Genomic DNA, 26,007 nt, shown 5'->3' with positions numbered 1-26,007 from the left:
CTTATCACATTGGGATTTGGTTTTTGCAGTATTTGATGGTGAGTTTGGCATGTTGAGGAAAAAGTCATTAAATTGCACTAATAATGAAAAGATCAATTTGGGAAAGCTCTACTTGAGCTGAAAGGGAGGGAATTTAATTTTATTTATTTATGCTTTAATTGAACATTACTTTGTTCTATTTTTAGTGTTTAAGGAGAACAGTTTTGAAAACACTTTTATATTTATAAAGGCAATTATCCCCCGTTAGTCTTCTCTTGGACAGAGTAAACACACCCAGTTTTTTAGTCTTTCCTTTTCTTTTTCCAAACGATTTCTAAATCTTTTTTTATGCTCTCCTCTGGACTTTTTCTAATTTGTCCACATCTTTCCAAAGTGTGGTGCCCAGAATTGGACAAAACACTTCAGTCGAGACTTAATGCTAAGTAGAGTAGAAGAATGATGCCTTGCTCAGAATTCTCTTGCCAATACATCCCATAATTGTTTGCTATTTCTGCAACAGTGTTGCATTGTTTACCAGTGTTCCCTCTTTTCCATCTACATGTGAAATAATTATGTGCACTGAAGCATGTGTGAAAGTGCATCACCAGTAGCAACAAAAATCTAGCTGTGGACACTCTGCTAATCAGAGGGGTGGCATATGAGTCTCTCCTGACCAGCTACAGAAGTGCACAGCTCACAGAAAACATTCACTAGGGATTCAGAATCCCATTTAATTAACTGATTAAACATGATGCTTAACTGGTTAACCAATTAAAGGGAGGCAGGCAGGGGGGCTCTGGTTGGGCTGTAACATACCTCCCCCTCTCCTGCCTGCTGCAGGGGCTGCTACAGCCTGGCTGGAGAAACTCCTGCCTGTGGCACATCTAAGCCTGCTGCGAACCAGGGCTAAAACAATCCCCCCACCTGTGGCAGGCAGGGAGCTGCTCCGGCCACCAGTTAACTGGAACCGATAAGCATCACCCATTAAGGGTAATGCTTACTGGTTTACCCTTCACATCCCTATTGGTGGCTCATATTTTGTGATCCACTGTAACCCAGATCCTTTATTCCCCATTTAGTATTTGTACAATTGTTTATTCTTCCTACGTATGGCACTGTGCATTTTTACTTCATTGAATTGCATTGTTTCAGACCATTCCTAGTTCTTCCTGTTTGTTTGTTCCTCATACTACTTATTCTGATATACAGACGTCTAAGATACATGTTAGATTTATCCTCTTTATTCCACCTTGTAGCTCATGGTTGGTTTGTTTTTTTCCATTTAAGGAGCTATGTATCAATACTGAAAATTAGAGATTTGAGTTAGGGCAGGTCTCCAGGAGGTGACATTACTTGGAGGTAAGACACCTGCCCCTGTCTGGCTATTTGTCTGCCTCACAATGTAGGCCTGTTTGCATAGTGGGCCATATGCAAATTAAGTTGCAAAAATATACAAGAGAAAATCTAGAGGAAGGGAGACTTATAAAAGGTAAAGGTTTGTTCTGGCATGTGAAGAGACCTACTGAATCCTTCACTGAGGCCAACTGGCAGCATGCTTGTCCAATGACAGGAGAGTTGCAGCTAGTCGGCGGGGCTTGAATGCTTTTCTTCCCTCACCAACAGAAGTTAGTCCAATAAAAGATACTAGGAGGCTGCATCCTCTGCACACTATGCTTGCTTACCCTCCCCCTCTGGCTGCTTTCACTTTGCTGAGAGAGCCTGTACCTTAATTAAATCTAGGCTCTATATAATATGTTATGATTAATCTTTATTTGTAATCCTTTGTTTCCAGTATTCTATTTGGTTGCTGTGTTACTTGAATCTCTATGCCACATATGCTTGATTTCCTTATTAACATATCTAAGTGCAGTCTTTCAAGTGGAGCAGTGTTCTGAGAAGGTACTGGCAAGCTGGTAATTTCCAAGGAAGCCGCAAATGTGTGAACACTGTGAATGTTCAGTGGACCAAGGCTGGTCACTCTGGGTTAACGAGAAGTCCTAAGGCACCTTATAAACTAACAGATTTATTGGAGCATAAGCTTTTGTGGGCAAAGACCAACTTTTTCAGATGCATGTAGTGGAAGTGGGTCTTTGCCCACACAAGCTTATGCTCCAATAAATCTGTTAGTCTATAAGATGCCACCGGACTTCTCGTTCTTACAGATTCAGACCAACATGGCTACCCTTCTGATACTTGTCACTCTGGGTTGAAGCTCAGAACTTGATGCACCAATAGCTAAGCCACGGAGTGACGCCAGAGTCTGAGAAGCCTAGAGAGGTATAGTTGTGTTGCCTGTGTCCAGTGTGGTTGGAGAGCTCACTCGCTGAAGGCCTAGACAAAGCTTTCTCATGCTAAGAGTAGTGAAATGTGTCACAATTCTGGATACCCCTTGGAAACATCAGTGGCTACTGTATTTTATACTTTGTTGTTGGAATAACTTTTTAAGGAACTAATGACATCTGGAAGGAATTCTTCTAGGAGTTAAATGTTTGAGTTATTATGAAACAAAGTAATAAATAATAAAATAATAAATAGTAGATAGGTTAATAAGTTAAATTAAGTATATTTCAAATACAATGACTTAATCTTCATATGGACTGGAAAGGAAGACTCCTAGCAGGACTTGTTTTTTCTGCTGTTTTCAAGCAATGTACCACTTCTTGAAGATAGCGCTGACCAACAAGTTCAATTTGTTGGGAGTTTTTTGTATTTTTTTAATCACCAAATGATGCCTACAGTTATTTTTGTAGGACAAGAATTTTTTTAATATTCTTAGAAGTTATGTTTATAGATACGAACAAATGTGATTCTAATACCATAATTTCAAAGCAGCTATGTGGTCGTGGCATTCCTTCTGCAAAGATAGTAAAAGCAATTATACAAGAGATGCTTCTGATGGCATTCCTAACTCAGAAACTTTATGTAGGATTGAAAGTCTACAGGATTAGAGATACTTGCCAGATGGTAATTCAGTTATTATTCTTCTGCAATAATTACCATAAATATCTAAAGGGAAAAGATTCTACACATTGAATTACACTAGAAGTAATGGAATTTGTTTCCTCAGATGATTTGCTAAGGCTCTATATTGTAGTATGGCAGATAATTTTCTTGCATGGCATTTGGATTAGAGCAGATCTGCTTATGAAAGACAAATTTGTAACATATTTCCAACTGGAAGAGTATTGATGCAATGGTTTTTATGGATTGGCAATATAAAGTGGAGTTAATAGAAACAGTGCTGTTTTTCACATTAATACTGGAGTCTTTCTTATATACCATCTTCTGAGCCTGACTGCATTCAAAATGGGTGCATATTTGCTTTTAAAGAAAAAATCCCTTAATCCTCTCTCTTTCATGTAATGAAACATTAGAATTCAAGAATGACTTAAATTGGGTATTTTGCAAAGATTTGGCTGTGATCGTAAGGTCCAGATGTAATGTCATTAGGGTTTTTTGTTTGTTTTTAATAGTTATCCTTTGCTCCAGGCTAGTCTTTTGTTTAACAAAATCCAATTTAATCCTATCTAAGATGGATCATTTGGTAATTTACATTCATGGTTATTTTAATCCAGGTTCTGTCACTGGAGTGGAAGGTATGGATCACAGAATACTATAGTATATAATTTTATGTGCATATGGAAATAATAAACTCTACAGAAAGTGGTCTCTTGTCTCACAATCCAGTATTGAAAATTATTTTTCCTTAGCAATTTTTTTCTTTCTTAAACCCAGATGACAATAGAAATAATTCTCACTAAGGTTTTTTGAGAAGAGAAACAAATTTAAAGAAAAGAATGAAATAACGATTTGCTGGTTTGAGCATACTCAATTTTCATAGCTTCCTAAAATATATTTACTTACACCCAAATTCAACAAGATATTTTAAGCAGGTATGGAATCTTTGACTTCAGTGAGGCTTACTTGCATTAGTACCTATATGTAGGTCTAAAGCATTCATTTCTCAGAAATGCAGCGGGTGGGGGAGTTAATGTAAGGCTGACCCATATTTATGGCATTGATAAATTATGTTTACATTTAATGAACAAACAGACTGTCTTATTCCCAGTTTGTGTTCTGAAAATTTAATTTTATGTTTTTTTCCTGTGTAATCCAGGGCAGGAGGATAAATTTGACTCCAGCATTTCCCAGAAGGTTTAGAATGTAGGAACAAATACTTGGCATGAACTTCTAGGGAAAAAATGTTATAAGAAAATACAATGCTGAGTAAGGATGTTAAACTGCAGTTAATTGACTAGTTGATGGAATTTCCATCGACTAGTCGATAGGCACTTCCACATTCCTCCTTTGAAATGTACAAGAGCCCCAGTGGGTCTCTTGTACACTTCAAAGGAGGAATGTGGAACTCCACGTGCAGCCCGGGGCCAGCGGAATGTTCTAATTCAGAAAGCTAGCAAATTAGCTGTGCTTTTATTTGTTCCCCCACCTTTTGAAATAGGCTTGTGCTCTGCATGCTCTACTAATTCTGACCATTCTTTCTTTGCAGCTTAGATATCAACATGCACTGGGTACTCCAGATCTAAGGCAAACTCTTCCAAACCTGAAAAATTTCATGGAGCATGGGCTAATGGTCAGATGGTAAGTGCCTCCGTCTCACCAATTAACTTGTGTAATACCAAAGTAGGGAGAACACAACGAGGGTAATGATAATTCACAGAGAATGAGGCTTTGGAACCAAAAATGAAGGTGTTGAGGATGCCCACAGCCTGACTGTTGCCAGTATCTACATTGTAAAAAGGGAGGAATGTTTAATTACATACAAGAACAATGCCAACAGGTTTCAGATCAATTACACTTTAGATCTCTTCACGGGTCAGAAAGTATCAGACAGTAAAGTGATGCTAGGAGCTAAGATTGTGAAGCAGTATAGATTGCTTGTAATGGATTTCTGGATGAAAAGGCTAATGGAGGAACAAAATGAGGTGTGGAACAAAGGTAAAAGCGTGGAGGCTTGTGAATAAGGAAGCCAATCTGTGCTGTAAGGAAGAGGTTCCATGGAGGTTGGACAATGACTAAACTGACCATGGATGGTTACTATCAAAGCTTGGGGGGGAAATATCCAGACATATTACAGAAAGGGCACAGGTTGCCTTTGGCCAAGGAAAGGAGGATAATTGCGTGGCATGGAAATGGTAGTGGTGCCAATGATGTATAGGCAGTTGTAAAGAAGGAGGTAACAGGATTTAATAGAAAATGGTGAAAAGTTGCAGAGTCAGACATATAAAACCTTATATGCAAGACTTCTGAAGAAGGAAGGAAAAAAGTGTATAGATTTAGGCAAAGAGGACTTGAGAGCTGTGAAGTGGGTCAAAGATAAAAATAAAAGACTACTAATGTGATCATTAGGGTGTGGCAATGCTTTTGAGAAACTGCTCAGTGGACAAAACATGAAGAAACCTCTGAGTGAGAGACTGATGCGTGCTTAAATTTCCAAATATTGATGGCAACTCAAAATGTGGGAAAGCAGCAGGATCTGACAGTTTGCCATTTGAGGCATTTAAAACATTAGGCTGTGATGGTGTGGTGGTGATTAACTTTTTCAACATAATTCTCTACTGGAAAAATGCCTGACAAGTAGGGGAAGAGCACTTTGGTCTCTATCTTCAAGCATAAGGAGACGTGCAAGAATGTAGTAATTACTGACCTATCAAGTTAAGTCACACAATGAAATGGCTGGAAAGAATTATCAAGGAAAGACTTCACGAGGAGCTGGAGCATCAAGTAACTGACAACCAATTTGGGTTTCTGCCAGGAATGTCATCAGTGGATGCAGTGTGTGCACCTGAATATTGCAGAAGCACAGGGAGAAACTCAAGGAATTGCTCTTAGTGGTTTTGGATTTAGAGTAGACTTATAGCAGAGTTCCTAGGGAATTGTTATGGTAGTGCCTGCAGTCAATTCTCTTTGCTGGAAACGTGTTCAGACTATCATGGACACACATAGAGGAAGCACAATAGTGAGAAGCAGCTGTGGCTAAAATGAGTCATTCACTGTGAGGGTGTCTGCATCAAAAATCAACTTTAAAATCATTGCTGTTTGTGATTGTAATGGACGTGTTTGACGTAACATTAGGAGAGAGGCTCCACAGAGCTTGGTTTTATTGTATTTCTGAAGACAAATATGAACTAGAAAGAGACCTAGAACCATAGAAAGCTGTGTGAGTGATTTACTCCTGGGGGAATTCTGCACCAAAAAATTAAAAATTCTGCACACAATATATTCAAATTCTGCAGACATTTGCATATTTGATTTTTCAAAATTATGTAGGTTTTTATGCAAAATGATCCGCAATTGCAGGTTAGTCATGATTGAGAACAACATATGTAGGTTATGCAAAATATGTCCCCACCTTCACGTAGTTTTGTAGGGAAATGTTATAGCTGTGTTTGATGCATTGGAAATGGTTGGTTCTGATGATCCTCATATTTTATTGACTGTTTGATAAATGTTTTTATTTGCCTTCAGACTTTTTTTAATGAGTAAGTAAAATAAATTCTGAACTAAATTCAACCCCGCTGTGCCACTTCGGCACAGAAAAAAAGTAAGAGCGCAGATAGATCTTCCTAGCTGAGTGTTCCCTTATCATTTTATAGTTTACATCACTCTGGCAATATAAAGGAGCCTTAAAACTTTTACAGGGGGCCTTGATTGAGAATGGGAATAATTAACTAACAATAGGAACATTAATGATGTTGCAGTGCTACAGTGCCTTAGAGAAATGGGATTAATTAACTGTCAGTGTAATCGTTAACAATGTTTTTTTACCTCTATTAGTATGTTTTATTTCAAACATTGTAGCAGTTTTGTAGGAATGTACACAACAAACTCCTCCTTCCATACCCTATCCCATCTTAAGCAAAAACTAATGAATTTGTTTCAATGCAGTGCCTGTTATCTTCTATAAAATGAGCTTCCAGGCAATTTAAGAAACAGCATTGGCTGATTGCACTTCAATCCCTGGCAAAACAGCTGCTTGCTTCCTTTCAGTGAAGGAACATAGTAGGCATTGCTACTATATTTTCTGCCTTAGAGGACAGAACTTGCCTTATGCCTAATATAAATAGCCTGATCCCTCCAGGCTGGGTGCTTGGCAGGAGTAAGCAAGAGGGACAGTACATCTAGCTGCTTCGTGCTCACACATGTTCAGCTTCCCTCCCTCTCCTGCAGTGATTTGTGTCTTTGACAGCTGTTGCAGGCACATTACAATAGATGTGCTGCCAGGGAAGAGGCAAACATCCTCTGTAGATTTTTCTGCATTTTTGTGTCCAGGGGCCACAGAAAACTGCAGAACATAAGAACTCTTCACCCAGCAGGCATGCAAAATTACACCTGGAGTACTGGTTAACTCAAATGGACCACGCTGAGAATGCCATGGGCAGATTGCAAGAATCCGCATAGACAGCCCCCCAAAATGGGTTGGTTGTTCTATAATTGGATTCACCAAGTTAGTAATGAAAGAGCTCCTGCAGTACTACTCTGGTAAACCAAAAGCCCTTTGCTCTGATACAGGCAACAAAATCTCTTATAGTGAAGGTTTATTGAATACTCAGTTCACCATATGTGGGGTTCTTACTAATCCCAAATTATCCAAGACTTACGCACATTAACCGGGGATATCCAATCTTACCCAAATATCATGCTGTCATCCGATTCTTAGTAAATTAACTAAACATTTTAATAAAAGAACAGTTATGAATGTTTAACAGATCATGTACATGATCTATTAATCAGGTTTATAGCAGTGATGGAATAGACTGCTGACTTTCAAAAGTCTCTGGTAACTTCCAAAAGATTGGAATGTTCTCAGTTCATAGTTTAAGATTCTCCATTTAGTTGTAAACCCACATTGAATTAGAGCAGCAAAGAGGCAACATGGAGATTTCTTAGGTGTATTTTATATCCTTGGCCATGTGTATTTTCCCAAATGAAGCCCATGGTTCCTATGCATAGAAAGTTACTGGCCCAAGATGGAGTCATGGTCACATGAGCATGTCCCATGCCTCTACAGTTTTGCTGAAACTCAGGAGGTAGCCATTGTCATCTTACTATCTGAAGCATCAATATGAAGGCCTACTGGGTGGGATGAGATTCTTCAGTGACCCATTGTGAGAGCTGAACATCTTTAATGGGCCGTTAGTACAAATTTGTATAGCCCTGATGTAAATCTACCTGGGGGCGTCACCTAGGAATGCAACACTTTAACATACAAGTACCTAGCCATTATTAATTATTTCCAATACAAATCTGATGCATGCTTATAAACAATAGTGATAGAAATGTAGCTGTGTTAGTCTGGTGTAGCTGAAACAAAATACAGGACTATGTAGCACTTTAAAGACTAACAAGATGGTTTATTAGATGATCTTTCGTGGGCCAGACCCACTTCTTCAGATCAAATAGTGGAAGAAAATAGTCACAACCATATATACCAAAGGATACAATTTAAAAAAAAATGAACACATACGAAAAGGACAAATCACATTTCAGAACAGAAGGGGGAGGGGGGGAGAAAGGAAGGTAAATGCCTGTGAGTTAATGATATTAGAGGTCGGGAAGGGTAGATGTCTGTGAGTTAATGGTATTAGAGGTGACAATTAGGGAAGCTATCTTTGTAATGGGTAAGGTAGTTGGCGTCAGAGGATTCCCTTTCAAGTGCAGATTTGAAAGTCTTCTGAAGTAGGATGCATGTGATTAGGCCATTGAGACAGTGTCCTTTCTGGTTGAAATGGCAAGAAACTGTTTTTTCTTTGTGATCCTGTCTAATGTCTGTTTTGTGGGCATTGATTCTTTGGCAAATCTGCACTTGAAAGGGAATCCTCTGAACTGGCATTCATGCTAAAATTCAACACTCTCTGCGGGGGGGGGGGCCTGAATAAAGACGCCAACTACCTTACCCATTACAAAGATAGCTTCCCTAATTGTCACCTCTAATACCATTAACTCACAGACATCTACCCTTCCCGACCTCTAATATCATTAACTCACAGGCATTTACCTTGCTTTCTCCCCTCCTCCCCCGCATCCCCCTTCTGTTCTGGAATGTGATTTGTCCTTTTCGTATGTGTTCATTTTTTTTTAATTGTATCCTTTGGTATATATGGTTGTGACTATTTTCTTCCACTATTTGATCTGAAGAAGTGGGTCTGGCCCACGAAAGCTCATCAGCTTATAACAAGGCAGTCATACTTTGCAGTTCATAACTTTTCTGTTGATACCTTACATGGCATGCTTTGCACAAGATTTATAGTAATTGTGTAATAGTCATTAATGGTCACCCTCTTTTTAAATACAACATCAGAGTGTATTTGAAGAAAATGACTTATGAATCAGCTGACAAAAGATGGAATTACGTGCCAGTGTTTGTTCAGGGGTCAATGAGAATTCAATAAAACAACATAGTATGAGGTAGTCTGTACAACACTGTAAATACCCTGCTTCAGTGTGGAATATTGATGGGAATGAAGATGCAGGTTTAGGAGCTGCAGAAAAAACACTTAATATAAATGGGGGGAGTTGATGGGATTTTTCTGCAAGAAGAATATACCAAGTAAATATCTGAAGTGGGTTTTGCCCATAAAAGCTAATAATACTATCTGTATTTTTTGTTAGTCCCTAAGGTGCCACAGGACCACTCATTGTTTTTAAAGAGCAAAATGTGTATGATTATGGTTAAGGGTTGGAATGCCAACAAGTGAGGGGGGAAAAAAGTAGTACTTCACACTGCTAAAATGAGAATGCGTAGGTAGATACTGGAGAAGACTAGAGCTGATTAGATTATGGAATGAAATGATACAAGCTGTGATGCAGTTAGCCCCTACTATGGGAGTATTACCTGAGATGGCTGTTAGGCAGGGTGATCAAGGGCACAACTTTATGCTCTGAGTGTCCTTAAACCTCTGACTACCAAAAACTAGAATTGGACAGCTGGATAGATAATTTGAAAATTGCTCTGCATTGTATACAAGCCCCAGGTTCACCAACTAAGCAAACACCTGTCCATGCCAACCATGGTAAAAGAATCCCTAACCTGGTGAACGGAGTCAGACAACACCTGCAAGAGTTCTCACTCACTCACTCACTCACTCATCCACCCACTCCATCGGTCACAATAAACACAGAAGCATCACTATTAAGATAGCGAAATCACATTGGTAAACAAGTTGTCCAAGGCCAACACATACTTATGGACAACCTGACAACCAAGTTCTACATCAGTCACTAGGCTAGAGCCTGCTCTTTCCCACTATGTCAAGGAACAGTCCACCTCTGGGAATATTACCTATCAGCAGGGAGAACACCCTGGCGGACAATCTCAGCAGACTGTTTGCCCAAAATCAACCCAAACATGTTGAGACTGGTGCCCAAATTATGGGAATACCCCATTATAGATCTCTTTGCAAACAACAAGACCAAATGCAGCAAATACTGTTCCATAGTGGGTTTAGATCCCTAATATCTGGGGGATGCATTTACAATAGTGGGACAGAACACTCATGTATGCCTTCCACCACTACCCTTGCTCCATAAGGTGATTCTGAAAATAAAACAGGACAGAGCCAGGGTCATACTGGTAGCTCCAAACTGGCCCAGACAAATATGGTTCCCTTACCTGCTTCAGATGATCCAAGTTCCTCCATGGTGCTTCCCTCCGGTTTCCTTTCTTCTCACTCAGGACAATGGCAGGCAGGCTTCATCATCCCAATATCCAGAATGTTCACCTACAAGAATGGCTCATCGCTGGCTGACCTCTCTAGAATAAATGTGTTCAAATACTGTACAAGAGATTCTCTTAAATTCTCGTAGATCGACAAGAAAGACGTATGCTCATAAACGGCACAGATTTACCCTCATGTGATTCATATAAACTCTCACCTTCAATAGCAGGTCTTCCAGAAATTTTACAATACAGGCAGTCCCCGGGTTACATGGATCCGACTTACATCGGATCCCTACTTACAAACGGGGTGAGGCAACCCCGCACTAGCTGCTTCCCCCCAGCAGACCAGGGAGATGCGAAGCTAGAACCCTCCCTCTCCCCCCCAGCAGACCAGGGAGACGCGGAGCGGCTTTTCTCAGCAGACACCTCAGCTTGAGAATAAAGGACTGAGGGAAGTGAGATGTGGGAGAATAAAACTGAGCTCTGGAGAAATGTTTGGCTAGAGTTTCCCCTACAATATGTACCAGTTCCGACTTACATACAAATTCAACTTAAGAACAAACCTACAGTCCCTATCTTGTATGTAACCCGGGGACTGCCTGTATCTATTCTCTCAAGCTATCAGGCCTCTCCCTCAGCTCTATAATAGCGTATTTTGCCATGATTACAGCACTGCATTCCACAATGTATCGATTCTCCATGTTCACATATCCCATAGTTAAATACTTCGCGGGGGTCCTCAAAACATATCCTTCAACCATTACCCCAACTCTAGCATGGGACCCAAACCTCGTACTCCGAGCACTAATGGAAAAGCCCTTTAAACTAGTGGCCGCAGGCTACTGTTACACTTATCCATGAAAACTGCATTCTTAGTAGCCATTACTTCTGCAGGCAAAGTGAGAGAACTGGAAGCTCTGATGACTGATCCTCCTTATACCATGTGCCACAAGGACACGGTCATCCTCTACCCACACCCTAAATTCCTTCCCAAGTTATCTACCTCATTTCACTGTAACAAGCCCATATACCTACTGGTCATCTTCCCCAAGCCTCGTGCCAACAACAGGGAAACCATGTTTCACACACTGGATGTCTGCAGGGCATTAGCCTTTTACTTACAAAGGATAAAATCATGTAGGAAGTCTACCGGACTCTTTATAGCTGTTGCAGAGAGATTACAGGGCAGGCCCATCTCCAAATAGAGGTTATCCAAATGGATAGCAGATTGTATCCACCTCTCATACTCTCTACATGCATGTGACACCCCATCCGCCATGCATAAGGGTACATTCTACTAGAGCGATGGTGGCTTCCACCACATTTCTCAAAAACATACTTATCATAGACCTTTGCAGAGCTCACACATTTACATGACATACCATTGACTCTTATTCAGCTATGGATATGCAGTTTGGACATACTGTATTGTCCATACAAACTTACCGGAGCTCCATCCACCAGGCAAGAGCACTGCTTCGTAGAATTATAAAACTGGAAGAGATTGTGAGGTCGAGTCCTGTTTCTTTCCCTCATGTCTGTCTAACCTGCTCTTAAATATCTCCAGTGATGGAGATTCCACAACCCCCCTAGGCAATTTACTCTAGTGTTTAACCACCCTAACAGTTTTTTTCCTAATGTCCAATCTAAACCTCCTTTGCTGCAATTTAAGACCATTGCTTCTTGTCCTATCATCAGAGGCCAAAGAACATTTTTTTTTTCTCCCTCCTCCTTTTGTCTCCCTTTTGGGTAGTTGAAAACGGCTGTCATGTCCCCTCTCAGTCTTCTCTTTTCCCAACTAAACAAGCCCAATTCCTTCAGCCTGGCCTCATAGGTCATGTTTTCTAGACCTTTAATCATTTTTGTTGCTCTTCTCTGGACCTTCACCAATTTCTCCACATCTTTCTTGAAATGTGGTGCCCAGAACTGGACACACTACTCCAATTGAGGCCTAATCAGCGCAGAGTAGAGCGGAAGAATGACTTCTCATGTCTTGCTCACAACACTCCTGTTAATGCATCATAATCACCTAAGGTGGAGCACCCACTAGGGATACTCCTTGAAGAAGGAAAGGTTACTCACCTTGTGCAGTAACAGGTTCTTCGAGATGGGTGTCCCTGTAGATGCTCACCACCCATCCTCCTTCCCCCTCTGCTCTGGAACTCCTCTATTTCTGGGCAGAGAAGGAACTGAGGGATTGGCTGGCTGCAATGTGCAGTAGCCATTACTAGCGGTGCGTGCTAGCCGCCCGTGTGCGCATCCGACCGAGGGTACTGCTGTCTTAAATCTCTGACTAAAGATGCAGCAGCACCAAAAACACTTAACGTGGAGCATCCACAGGGAAAACCATCTCAAAGAACCTCAGTTACTGCACAAGGTGAATAACCTTCTCTTCTTGGGTTAGTGTTTCTGCAGCGTGGTATGTGTGGCTGTTGGTGAGTATTTGCTTCTGGTTAGGCGAGAACTGGCCTGCCTTCCAAGGTCTGTGAGTGAGGGATCATTTTCCAGGTAAGGTTGTATGGAGGGGTGTTAACTGGGGGCTGGAGGTGATAGCCAGTAATGGTCTGTTTTCCTTGTTGGGCCTGTCTTGTAGTAGGTAACTTCTGGGTACTTGTCTGTTTTGTTTTTTTTTTTTTAACTTCCCCAGGTGAGTGTATATCTATTATGTCAGTATCAACATTATCCGAGATTATCTACCACTGGGCACTCTAGACAGGATCAAAATTTTCAATCTTGATTAAGCAAGGTTAAGGTAATGTGTGAGTTCAGAACTATTGTTAAACAGAAGTACATTTACTTCGATAGAGACAGTGCTCGATACCCTTTTTATACATCATAGGCTTTTAAAGTACTAGTGATGAAAAGTATTCATTATCCTTTAGGGACGTTGTCATTACATAGACCAATATTTCCTCAGGTGATGTATGGTCATTAGCAAGACAAAACACATTTTTTGGTTAGGTGATATTTCAAAGCATGTATGAATATTAGGCAAGGTTCTCTGGGGGTATCAAATTATCCCAGTGAATATCTATGCCTCATTTCCTTCTCACCTCTAAGACTTCCATGCATAGTCATTCTTTTTTAGGGCTAATGGTTCAAAACAATACTTCTTAGTACTTCCTTATAAAATAAATGGAAATGGACCTTTTCAGGAAGCATAGCTCAAAGGAGAAATTATGGATTTGCTTTTCAAAGTCTGATACCTGCAGTTGTTCACTTATTCACATGAAGGCAAATACCCAGTGCATGTTTAGAAAATACTTGTCTCCCTATAAAGTGACACACATACAACATCAGCTGTTAGCAACAGCCTGCAAGTTTTCATTTTGATAAGTCATTTGATAAGTTGACCTGATAGATATCCCTATGCCGCAGACATAGAATAACTGCCAAGGGACTTTTCGAGGTGCCCCTCAACTCCCCACATGAGAAACTAGCTCAACGGTTGCCATTCTTGGTTTTCTTAGTTACCAGTTTGTTTGCACTTTTGCTTCCTCTCCTTTTTCTTTGGTCATGTGTCTTGTGCACTTGACATTTCACTGTAACAAGCCCATATACCTACCGGTTGTCTTCCCTGTAGAACAGTTATCCAGCCAGTTATGCACCCACCTTTTAGTAGCCTCATCTAGATTGTATTTCCCTGGTTTATTAATGAGAATGTCACGGGAAACTATATAAAATGCCTCACTAAAGTTGAGGTATAAAACATCTACCGTTTTTCCCCCTTATTCATAAGGCTTCTTATCCTATCTTAGAAAGCTATCTGATTTGACATGATTTGTTCCTTACAAATCCATGCTGGCTGTTACTTAACTCCTATCTTCTAGATGTTTGCAGATGAATTCCTTAATTATTTGCTCCATTGTCTCATAGTAAAGAAGCTAAGGTGACTGGTCTATAAGTCCATGGGTTGCCCTCATTTCCCTTTTTATAGATGGGCACTATGTTTGATCTTTTCCAGTCTTCTGGAATCTCTCCAGTCTTCCATGATTTTTCAAAGATAATATGTAATGGGGTCAGATATATCCTCAGTCAGCTAATTGAGTATTCGAGGATGCATTTCATTTGGCTCTAGGGACTTCAAGACATTTAACTTCTCTAAATAATTTTTAACTTGTTCTTTTCTTATTTTAACTTCTGAACCTTGCTCATTTTCACTGGCATTCACTGTTAGGCATCCAGTTAGCACCAATCTTTTTTGTGAAAACCAAAACAAGTCCATAAGCACCTCTTGTCATTTCCACATTTTCTGTTATTGTTTTTCAGTCTTTATTGAGTAACAGCCCCAGTCTCTTTGATCTTTGTCTCACTTCTAATATATGTAGATTATTTTCTTGTTTGTCTCTAGCTAATTTGAGCTTGTTTTGTGCCTGGGCCTGCCTTATTGTGCCCATACATACTTTATTTGATTGTATTCATTCTTTATAACTTGATGTACTTTCCCTTTTTTAGGACTTCTTTAATTTTTAGATCATTCCTCATCTCCTGGTGGTCTCTTGCCATACTTTCTATCTTTCCTAAGCAGTGGAATAGTTTGCTTTTGCTTAATAATTTCTCTTCAAAAAACTGTCGTCAGTTGTTTTTTCTTAGACTTGCTTCCCATGAGACCTTACCTACCAACTCCTTGAGTTTGCTAAAGTCTAAGGAATGGTCTGAGGGAAAAGAGCAAAATGCATCAGAACACCTGTGCTTTTTGTGCAAGAAACCCGGGTTGAGCATCTACACACACCTTTTTGCGCAAGAACTCTGCGCAGAAAGGAGTTATGCCTCGTAGAAGGAGGCATACCTATGCCACCAAAAGCCCTCTGTTCTGTCGATTGCCTGTACATTTTCTTGTGCAAAAACACACTTGAGGTGTGGACACTGCGGGTTTTTGCACAAAAACCCTGCAGTGTAGACATAGCCTAAGTGAAGAACGCACTTGAGACTTGTATGGCCCCATATGAATGGATATTTTTCTTTGTAATAGTCTAGATGATGTGCTTACATATCTGTGATATACACGACAGCCTTTTTGACTTTTTGTCTGGTTAGACAGTGTACTTTAGACCATATCATTAAATTGTATCTCCAGATGTCATTTTGGGGTAGTCTTTCTTAAATCCAGTTTTTTCTGAGAGCATTCTTCTTCAGGTGTGTGCGGTGCTCACCCAGTGCACGGTTGTTGATTTGTTTCACACCACTGCCTGTCAGGGCAGCATACACACTGCAGGAAACATGATATAAATTGTGGAACCATCACCCATCTCGATTTCTTCTTTCTACCCAAAACAGTTGTGGAGCATCTTGTCTTGTTGTTGCAGGTTTCATTTTATCTGTATATAGTTTGTACCTGTTTGTCAGAAACTGGTTCCCTTTACTAGGTAGCAGTATTCAAGGCTTGCCATTCTTGAAAGTCATAAATGTTAGTGATTGACTATGCTCCAGTTGCCTGCAGTGTGGTGGAGAAACTCACACCTGCAATTGATATCTAATTTGCAGAGACTTTCAGCCTAAAACCAAAAAAGACAGGGAGACTAGGCGGAAGGTTTTCTGTGGATGAGGGCAGAGCTGTTGCCACCCTTGGACCTTCCCATTTGGAACACGTACCAAGCATAACTATATGTCAGAGTTGCTACTCTTATTTTGACAGAGCTTCATGGCCAATTGAAATACTGCCATAATTTAAAATTGTCCCAGGCTTCTAGGGCATATGACCACCTCAGTAGTTCAACATGCCAGTCTCAAAAAACTACAAGAGTGGCTATTGATATACACACCCACAGTCATCCTCTAGGCGTGTTAGCTTGAGTATGAGCACATAAGACCGTAAGAGCAGCTATACTGTGTCAGACCAAAGGTCCATATAGCCCAGTATTCTGGCTTTTTTTCCACCCTGGGCTCTAGGTCATCATGTGTGTGTTTTGTTTTATCTGAATCAGCAAGGCTTTGTGGTAGTTACACTGAAGTAAACATAATACTTATCCTGGCTTTTCACCTGTGGATCACTTTTTTCTTCCATCCAATGACAATCACATTTCAAAAGGGTTTGGGCTGATTGTTGCCCAAGTGGAAGATCCTATTCCCTCTAGGGACTTTTAACCTGGTGTTAACAAAGTTAGTGGCTTCTCCTTTTTGAACTGTAGCCTCTTGTCCACCTCTCAGTGAATGTAGCTTTTTTGAAGACCATTACATCAGCCAGGAGAGGGTGAATTATGAGCTCTAGGGTCTGAAATACATTTTGTCCTTGTAGAAGACATTAAATGAATCTACACCCTTAATCCTCTCCAAATTGCTGTACCACTTTTAGATTAATTAGGCTATTTATTTACCAGCTTTCTTCTCTAAGCCTCATGCTAATAAAGACGAAACACACACATGTGTGCATGCACAAATGATATTGGGATTGCATTGGCATTTTATTTGAACACATTCCACTCATTTTCACTATGTGGCAATTGCTGGTTATATGAAATGCTGTCAAGTCTCTTCAAGAATCTTGTCCTGGATTGCCTATCTCTGTACTCCTGCTTGCCCAGTGTAACCCCTGCTAACCGTGTCTTAGCACATTCAGCTATGGCACATGCAACCTCTACAGTCTTCGCCTCACGTGCCCATACTGGTCACTTGCAAAGTAGCAAATTGGTCCTTAGTGCATACCTTTTACCTCACATTATGCCGTATCTCAACAGTCCAGAGATTATGCCAGGTTTGGACTCATGGTGCTTCAATCTTTATTTAGGAAGGCTCTAATTCCACCTGCAGATCAAATGGCTTGTGAGTCCCCTGAAATGGAATGGACATGTGCAATCACTGGAAGACCTTTTCTGTAACTCTTGTTCTTTGAAGTGTATGTCTATTTCACAATCTACTCTCCTTTGCCTCTTTAACAGTCTATTGGATGAAAAGGAACTTAGGAATGGTGATGGCAACTCTGTTCTCTTTACTATTACATAGCTTCACGAGGCTGCGAAAGGCTCATGCACTGTCCCAACAATTACTGTTTAGGGAAAATCTCAAACTGTGCGGTGGGTACTTAGACACATGAAGTGGAATGGCTATGTAACATCTTGAAGAATAACTGTTATAAAACCCACTGATACCTATTTTTCTTGAAAATGGCTTTTTCATACTGTCTGATGCAAGGAGAAAAGTAAAACTGAAATTTTTGCGCTTAGAAAACTCTGGTAGCTTAATTTGTGAAGCTTTTAAAAAAATTGTCAATTTCTTAGGTGCCAAAATAAGTAATTTCACCTTACCTTTCACATTGGCAGCCTTCTTTTGGCACCTTTTGCAGCCTGTCATTACTGTACATTACTTAAGCTGTAGTCTTCAAGAAGGTGAGAAACTATTATTGCTTTTTAGCACAGTTGACATGATATTGACTTTGCGCTGTGCCTGGAGCTTCAAACATTTCAAATGGCTATAAACCAACTTAAACACCTTCAGTTAGCGTTCTTATTACTATGAGGTCATAGTTTGCAACAAAAAAGATCAAATGGTGTTTAAGTTATTTTTTTAAAGTATTCTCATGCCATAGAGTATAGCTGTGGATTTTGGCTTCTGGCCGCACAATCAAGATTTAGTATTTTGACCAGCTGTGATCTAGTAATGTTCCTCAGAGGAAACATTTTGTATGGTGGAAAAGATACATATTTGAGAATGTGAATTGTATTCTGACTTTCATAGTAATTACAGTTTCTGAGAGCCTGTTATAGACAGAATAAATAATCGCAAGTAAATCTGATTGAAATAATTTTTTAAAAAAAACCTGTGCATAGATCACAATTCACAAAACTTGACTGGAAAAAGCACTTTGAAATATTGTAGATAAACACATTTAAAAAAACAACAACCTCTTAACACTCATGTTGCTCCACATCAGAATTGCTGTCTCTTGCTAAATACATATTTCTGAGAGTGTCTGAAAAATATTAACAGCAATCGGTAGAGGGAGAATTCTAAATAGAGTTGAAGGAAAACTGTAGTGTTACCCCAGATAACTGCGTTATTTTGGGCTGTTAATGAAAGAACTTTGTAAGACTTAAGATTCATTACAATATGCTTTTTCAAATCTGGACACATTGAAACATTCCCATTCTCTCACTGATAAAATATGCTTATCTATAATGCTCAGTAAATATCTGTCAGTTTCCCCTATTTTTATTTATAAATTCTACTTCCTAATAGCATTTCATTTTGCCCCATAGATCACTGACTCCAATTTGGTCCAAGCTGATGTGGTAAACAGAAGCAAATGCCACATCACTTAATTCTCTGTATAACCCATCCCAGTTTCCAAACTTTGATACATTGCCCCTTTTTGTTAAATCTGAAGTTAGACCTGCTTCTACAATCAGATTCATATAGGTAGATTCCCATTTTTCTTCAGTGGAGCGTATTAAGGTGGTTTTGAATATTGTAAAACTATTCCAATTCATGGCATTAGTTCTTCTGTTCAAAGAATAAGGCCAGACATGACTTTGCACAGTCAACCTGTGGAACTCCTTGCCAGAGGATATGGTGAAGGCTAGAACTTTAACAGGGTTCAAAAAAGAGCTGGTTAGACTCCTAGAGGTTAGGTCCATCAGTGGCTATTAGCAGGATGGGTAGGAATGGTGTCCCTAGCCTCTGTTTCTCTGGAGGTGGGTGACAAGAGAGGGATCACATGAGGATTACTTGTGATCCCTCCCTCTGGGGCATCTGGTATTGGCCACAGTCGGCAGACAGGATACTGGGCTAGATGGACCTTTGGTCTGACCCAGTATGGCCGTTTTCTTATGCTATAGACCTGGAAAAGCTATGCAAATTCTAAAGAATTAAGGATTTTTGTAATCATTAGAAATTAATTTTACATTGCTGCATTAGATGGTTAGAGATGCACACCAAATTATCCTATCTGCACATTTGATGTTCTTGCAAGGAAAGGACATTGCTTATTTTTGCCACTAGACAAGCTTTTTATCATGGCCCTATAATGGATCACTTAAAATATCTTAAATGTATTCCACAGTTTAAAAAACAAACCCTAAAACCTGTCTCTGGTTTTATTAAACTTGTTTATTAAACTTGTTTCTTACTCTTTAATCACTAAATGTCTGAAATATAGTTAAATGTGACATGTCTGTTTATGCAGCTGCCATCATTGTGGCCTAGCAAGAACAAATTTTCTAAAATATATGCCCTATCCTGCAGAGTTCTCCTTCTGCTGAAAGAGGCATGCTTTATTTTGTTTGACTATTTTGGCTTAGTTCCACAACTGCTGGCCCAGCTCTTTTTTGTCTGAAGCAGTGTTTTCTCTCCGTTCTTTGGATAGTGTGGTTCTCCTGGGGTTCCAACTATCAGGAAGAGATTCTCATTTGACTATTGACCCTTGACATTGTTCTATAACCCAAGGAGAATGATTTCATCTTTGAAATTTACAGAAGAAATTAATGTTGACTCAATTCATGGAGTGGCCTACCTTTTTGTGAGGAGGGGAAAGTTTTGCGCTTGAAGTTGGAAGAGGATTAGTGCTGGGCTGCATGTAAATAAGTTTCCCCCCCCCCCCCTTTTGGAATGGTTTTCTAAAACATTGCCATTTTATATAGATACAGATGTCAGATTTAGCCAATAGTTCAAAACATGAAAAGCCCATACTACACAATGGTCATTCTGTTTTCATCCAAACTTCACAAAACAATTTTGGAATATTGTTCCTGGAGTTTTTTCTTTGAATTGAGATTATAAGATGTGTGCAATTTGTGCGGGGAATTACATAGCGTACACTTGGGCTGTGTTAATAGTAATGGTGTGAACCCTTTTGATCCAGACCCCATGCTTTTGATGGTCTGCACTAGTGGTTTTTTCCAGCAATCTGAACTGCTAGACTGAGACACAAATAATTGCCTTCATATCATAAGAATGACCATACTGGGTCAGACCAGGGTCCATCTAGCCCAATATCCTGCCCTCCAACAATGGCCAATGCCAGGTATCCCAGAGGGAATGCACAGAACAGGTAATCAAGTGATCCTCCCTCCTTGCCCATTTCAGCTTCTGGCAGAGACTAGGGACAACACCATTCCTGCTCATCCTAGCTAATGGCCATTGATGGACCTATCCTTCATGAATTTTTCTAGTACTTTTTTGAATCCTATTAAAGTTCTAGTCTTCAACATCCTCTGGCAAGGAGTTCCACAGGTTGACTGTGTGGTGTGAAGACATACTTCCTTTTAGTTCTTACGCGCACTCCTCACTGAGCAGCCAACATTCAGAATTCAGGCTCCCCATCCCTAGCCTCCACTCGGTCAGGTCAAATTATGTATGATGCCAGATCTGTTTGGCAAAGGATGCAATTTACTTCCTATGAAGAAAGGACTATTCACCAGATGCTTGAAGGAAATAACTCCATGGTAGAATATTATATCTGGAAACCGACAGTATTGTCTCATTTATCACTAAGTAAGCACTTAGATACTCAAAAGTAGCTGCTATTTCTTAAGTGACCAGATAGACGGTTGCTGTTAAACAGTGAGTGAGCAGTCAGATGTGACTATTTTTTATAGCCATTTATTTATGAGATGAGACTATTACTTCACATAAACAATTTCATAATGACATTCCCCTTTCCTTCAGTGCCAAACAATTTGTCAAGGAATGCCTTAAGCAATGTGGTCTGGCTTTGAGAGTCTTCGTGAACCCTCAGAACTCAGAATAAATATCTGAGATATGTAACTTAGCCATAAAACATGTGACGGCTTCATGCAGCGCAAAATGCTTTATATAAAAAATATTTGACGATATTTTCAAACGGGTGGCCTAAAACTTCCTGAAAACACAGCAGTCAGTTCTTCCCCTCTGTGCCCCCCCCCCCCCCCCCCCGCGAGCTAAGATGTGCGTCTCACAGGGAGTGCTCAAGAAACCTAGAGGAAATGAGGGCAAGGAAGACTTATTAAGATTTGAGGAATCTAGTATCTCCTACTTAGTGCTGAATACTTGGTGATGGTTTACTGAATCCAAAGCTGCAAGGAGAGGGGGCAAAAACGTGGAGCAGGCTACCCCAGATACAGTTGACTAAATATATGCCCCAGTTTCAGTCTTCACCACGCAGTTTCCTTGCAGATTCCATTTACAAATTGACAACAAAGGGTGGCTGAATGGTTGCCGTTTAACAGATGACTAATCACTGACATCCAGTAGGTTAGTAGGATTGGTTATGATTATATAGAACACCATTCCCTGCTGTGCTGAAACCCTCTAGAACACATACTACAGTAAAACTCTGATGGTCCGGCACCATCAGGAACCCGGAAGTGCTCCGGGCAGCCGGGCCATTGGAGCTGCTCTGCCCCCAGCTTCCCGGATTCAGCCGCTGCTAAAACTGACCAGTGGCTGAATCTAGGAAGCCAGGGGGCAGAGCAGCTGAAGTGTTGCCGGGTAGGTCCCATAGTGCTGCCCCTCAGGGCTGTGGGACCAACCCGGCAGCACCACAGCTGTCTCCAATTCAGCCGCTACTGAAACTGAACAGCAGCTGACTCCAGGAAGCCCGAGGCTGATCAATTTCAGCAGCGGCTGAACTGGGGACACCTGGGGCAGAGCAGCTAGGGAGCTGCCAGGTTGGTCCAGTAGCGCTGAGGAGCTGCTGCAGGACCAACCCGGCAGCACCCCCAGCTGCTCTGCCCCAGGCGTCCCCAAGAGCAGCTGGGGTGCTGCCGGATTGGTCTTGCCGCGCCAAGGATCAGCGCTACCGGATGAACCTGACAGCACTCCAGCTGCTCTGCTGCAGGCGTCCCCGATTCAGCCACTGCTGAAACTGACCAGCAGCGGCTGAATCAGGGACGCCTGGGGCAGAGCTGGACTATTGGAAAGCGGGGGGGAGCTATGAGGGGTCTGGGGCCAGACCCCTCATAGCCCCCCCTTCTGATAGTCGGGCATATCTGATAATCCAGCACCCCCTGGGTCCTAAAGGTGCCGGATTATCAGAAGTTTACTGTACTCTGTAACATGTTTATAGCCTCCATTAAATTGTTTACACAGAGTTAAAAATAGAAACTAAATAAAAGGTGTGTTCAAGAAAGTTTGCAGTGAGAGGCCTGAAGCAGCATTGAAGTCCAGAAGATCAGGCACTAGCTCTGTCACTGAGTCTGTGTCTGGCTTTGGACAAGTAATTTCTCTCTCCAAACTCTATTTTCTGCAGCTCTAAGGATTCTTATAAAGTACTGGTAAAGCATGTTGAGTTCCTGGAGTAACAAGTGCTATGTACTCTCCACAGTAAGTGTGGAAATAACAAAAGGCATCTGCTCTTAAACGGAAAGGGAGTACTGTTCAAACTTTACTGTTTTGTTTGTTTGTTTGTTTGTTTTTTATGGAAGCCATGGGTGCCAACAATAATTGAATGTTGAGGGATTGGCAATGGCTGTATTTGAATGGTTACCTGGAAGAGAAATGTTTATAATCAAACTGTTTACTATATAATGGCTCTCTGGCAACAAATATGAACTGAGTCGCTAACTTAAATTTCCTTATGGGCAGCATTCCCATCATTAACTGCTACCATATTTTGTTTATTGCTATCTGAAATTTGCTTGTGAAGTCTGTGGTGCTGGTGTTTATTTAATGTAAAAAAATCAATACAGATAATTGAAGCACTTATTTTGCAAAACACTCTTCAGCAGCTCATTCTAGAGTAACATGTAAACTGATTTTAATCCATTGCGTGTCTGTTACTCCTTTATGTCTTTGCTGGTCGGGGAACTGATGCTGGCTTTTTGCTTGCAACAGTGTACTTAATTAATTCCGATGGCCATAGTTTCTCTGTCGCATTCACAAGCCCTCATACTGCTAGTGCAAGTTAATTGTATAGCAGTCAAGATCCTGTGCAGTCTGACATCTCAATAGACCATGCCTTGGGGAGCTGCTTCTTGAAATAGTGCTTGCAACTGTGATTGCTTATTGGAGGACTTCATGATGAGAATGGCAACTTTAAGGTAAATGTATGCATCAGTGTAATGTAATAGTTTTTTCATTATTTGAGTTTTAGATGGTGAGTTTTCTACATAAACCTCAGCTGAACTTAGTTTTGTCACTGACATAACTTGGGTTAGCTTCTACAATGTCTAAAGCAATGTGATAACTTGTCAGCACGCTACGACTAAACTTGGTGGTCTTGCTCTAAGTCTTCTCAAGCAATAGTTGTGTGAGCTCAGTAGTAATTAGCTTGTCAGAGCGCTGGACTGATCATCTTCTACTTGTAAACTGTTGTGCTGTGATCACACATTGATAATGACTTTGTCGCTTTTCTTTTTATAGCGATCGGCATCATATTTCTAGTGCAATTCCAGTTCCAAAGAGACAAAGTTCTACCTTCGGGGGTTTGGATGTTGGCTTATCTACTGGGCCTCCTTCCCCAGATAAGGGACACCGGAAACGGGCCAGCTCAGCGACTGAAAGACTACAGTACAAAACTCCCCCTCCTAGTTATAACTCTGCATTAGCACAGCCTGTTGCGGCCCATGTAGAAGAGGTGAATAAAAAATCTGGATCACTAACCTCATCCTTAGATTCCTCCATGGACTTCTCAAAAGAAACCAACAAAAAAGGAGAGGGTTTGTGTGACAGTTTAAATGCAGAAAATGAAAGTCTTAGCAATGCCCAAGACCAACAAGAGTCTTTTCTGGGACATACTAGTGCAATAAATGGAACACTTCTACCTAGTGAATGCACTGGCAGTGCAAGCAGAGAGCAGCCATGCGAGTTCCATTATCCGCTCAGCACTGATCTTTGTTGCACTGTTGAGCAAGCAGAGGAAATAATTGGGATGGAAGCGACAGGATTCAGCACAGGAGATCAGCTAGAAGCTTTTAACTGCATCCCGGTGGACCATGCGGTGGCAGTGGAATGTGATGATCAAGTTCTGGGGGAGTTTGAGGAGTTCTCTCGAAGGATTTATGCACTGAACGAAAACGTGTCCAGCTTTCGCAGACCGCGCAAAAGTTCGGACAAGTGAGTTTCAACAGGAATTTGGTATGGGACAGTATCATGGTGATATCAGCTACACGAAATGAAGAAAAAGTTGCACTTATCCTTTGTGTTAATTATGAAAATGATTAAAGCTGTTCCTTTGGTGTTAGAAAATGAACTTTAACAGAGAGATGCAGGATCATGGTATATTCACAGTCCAGGTAAACTTTGACTTGGCTTCCAGTCCTTTCTATGTCTGGTATTTATAAGCTGTTTTTCAGGTACCAGAGTCCATTCTAAATACTTTCCTTGAAAGAGATTTTAGTGCCAATCAGGCCCTTGTATGAATCTGTCTGCTTACATTATTATTTTGTTATTTTATTTTCATCTTTTGAGGGGGGAAAGTTAATTTAAAAATATATCTATGGTAAGACCAGAAGACATTATATTTTTACCTTCTCAGTATACAGTTTCTCTTGAGCAATGTAGTCAGTGTTACAGAAATACCATGAATTTGCTGTTTTTGAACAGTATCTTATTCAGTTAAGTTTTGCAGTCCTTAAAATGTTAAGATTGCACTGATGAGTTTTGTGTTCTTTAAAGTCTGGTGTAAATTTACCAGAAAAACATGCATCTTTTTATCAACATCTAAATAAAATTCACAGTTTCTCTACTCACATAAATGATACCTACACAAATTCCCTCCCCTCATACACTCACTGCTATTGCCCGCATGCAGTTTCCAGGTGTAGACCTGCGGGGCTAAATAATTTAACTTTTCTTCAACATTTATCTGCTAATCTGACTATGGAAATTGCCTCACCCCCATTTTAGGATTAAAATACAGCTACTAAGTTGGAGGCAAACACCTAAATATTGCATTATATTAGCAGATGCCACCTATCATTGGAGAGGTCTTGCTTTCAGATATGAAAGTGCTGTGATGGATTTCATGGACCCTCTCTAGTAGTCCATACTACATGTAATCAGTACATTGGAACTGTTATGCAGTTTGATTGTGATGGGTAGTTTACCACTGGCACGTGTTTACAACTGCACTATGGAGAAACAGATTTTGCAGCCGCCTTGTGATTTCTTGGTATTTGTCTGAGTTCGGATTTCATTGCTCTTGCTTTCTATATTGTATACCCAAGAATTTGGGCTCAGTTGTGGGCACGCAAATATAAATATATATAGCAGAATAAAAATTTAATTTACTTCACCATGCCTGATTTTTCTTTCCCACTTTAACCTTTCTTTCGACTCAAAGATAGTCTGTTGCTTTCTGACTTCACCATAAGGTTAACTAAATTTAATTTAAACCATGGATAAGTGTAATCTAAACATTGTAGGTTGACAAACCAACACACTGAGTGTGAGACACAGTATACGTGTAGTTGCACTGTCTAGTAGCTGCATTTTCTATA

The 26,007-nt window shown here is 40.5% G+C and overlaps 1 protein-coding gene across 2 annotated transcripts in view; it reads left to right on the top strand.

The window, feature by feature from the left end:
- Window positions 1-25,802, top strand: part of UVRAG (UV radiation resistance associated) — a 127,384-nt gene extending 101,582 nt beyond the window's left edge. For both annotated transcript variants that reach the window (XM_075919535.2, XM_075919534.2), the window contains exons 14-15: window positions 4,487-4,578; window positions 23,930-25,802. In XM_075919535.2, the coding sequence (XP_075775650.2) occupies window positions 4,487-4,578; window positions 23,930-24,626 (789 nt within the window). In that variant the 3' untranslated portion in view covers window positions 24,627-25,802. The remainder of the gene's footprint in view (window positions 1-4,486; window positions 4,579-23,929) is intronic.
- The last annotated feature ends 205 nt before the right edge of the window (window positions 25,803-26,007 follow it).

The sequence above is a fragment of the Pelodiscus sinensis genome, chromosome 1 (assembly GCF_052426305.1).
Source record: "Pelodiscus sinensis isolate ZL-2025 chromosome 1, ASM5242630v1, whole genome shotgun sequence".
NCBI lineage: Eukaryota > Metazoa > Chordata > Testudines > Trionychidae > Pelodiscus > Pelodiscus sinensis.
This window is presented reverse-complemented; position numbering and strand designations above follow the sequence as displayed.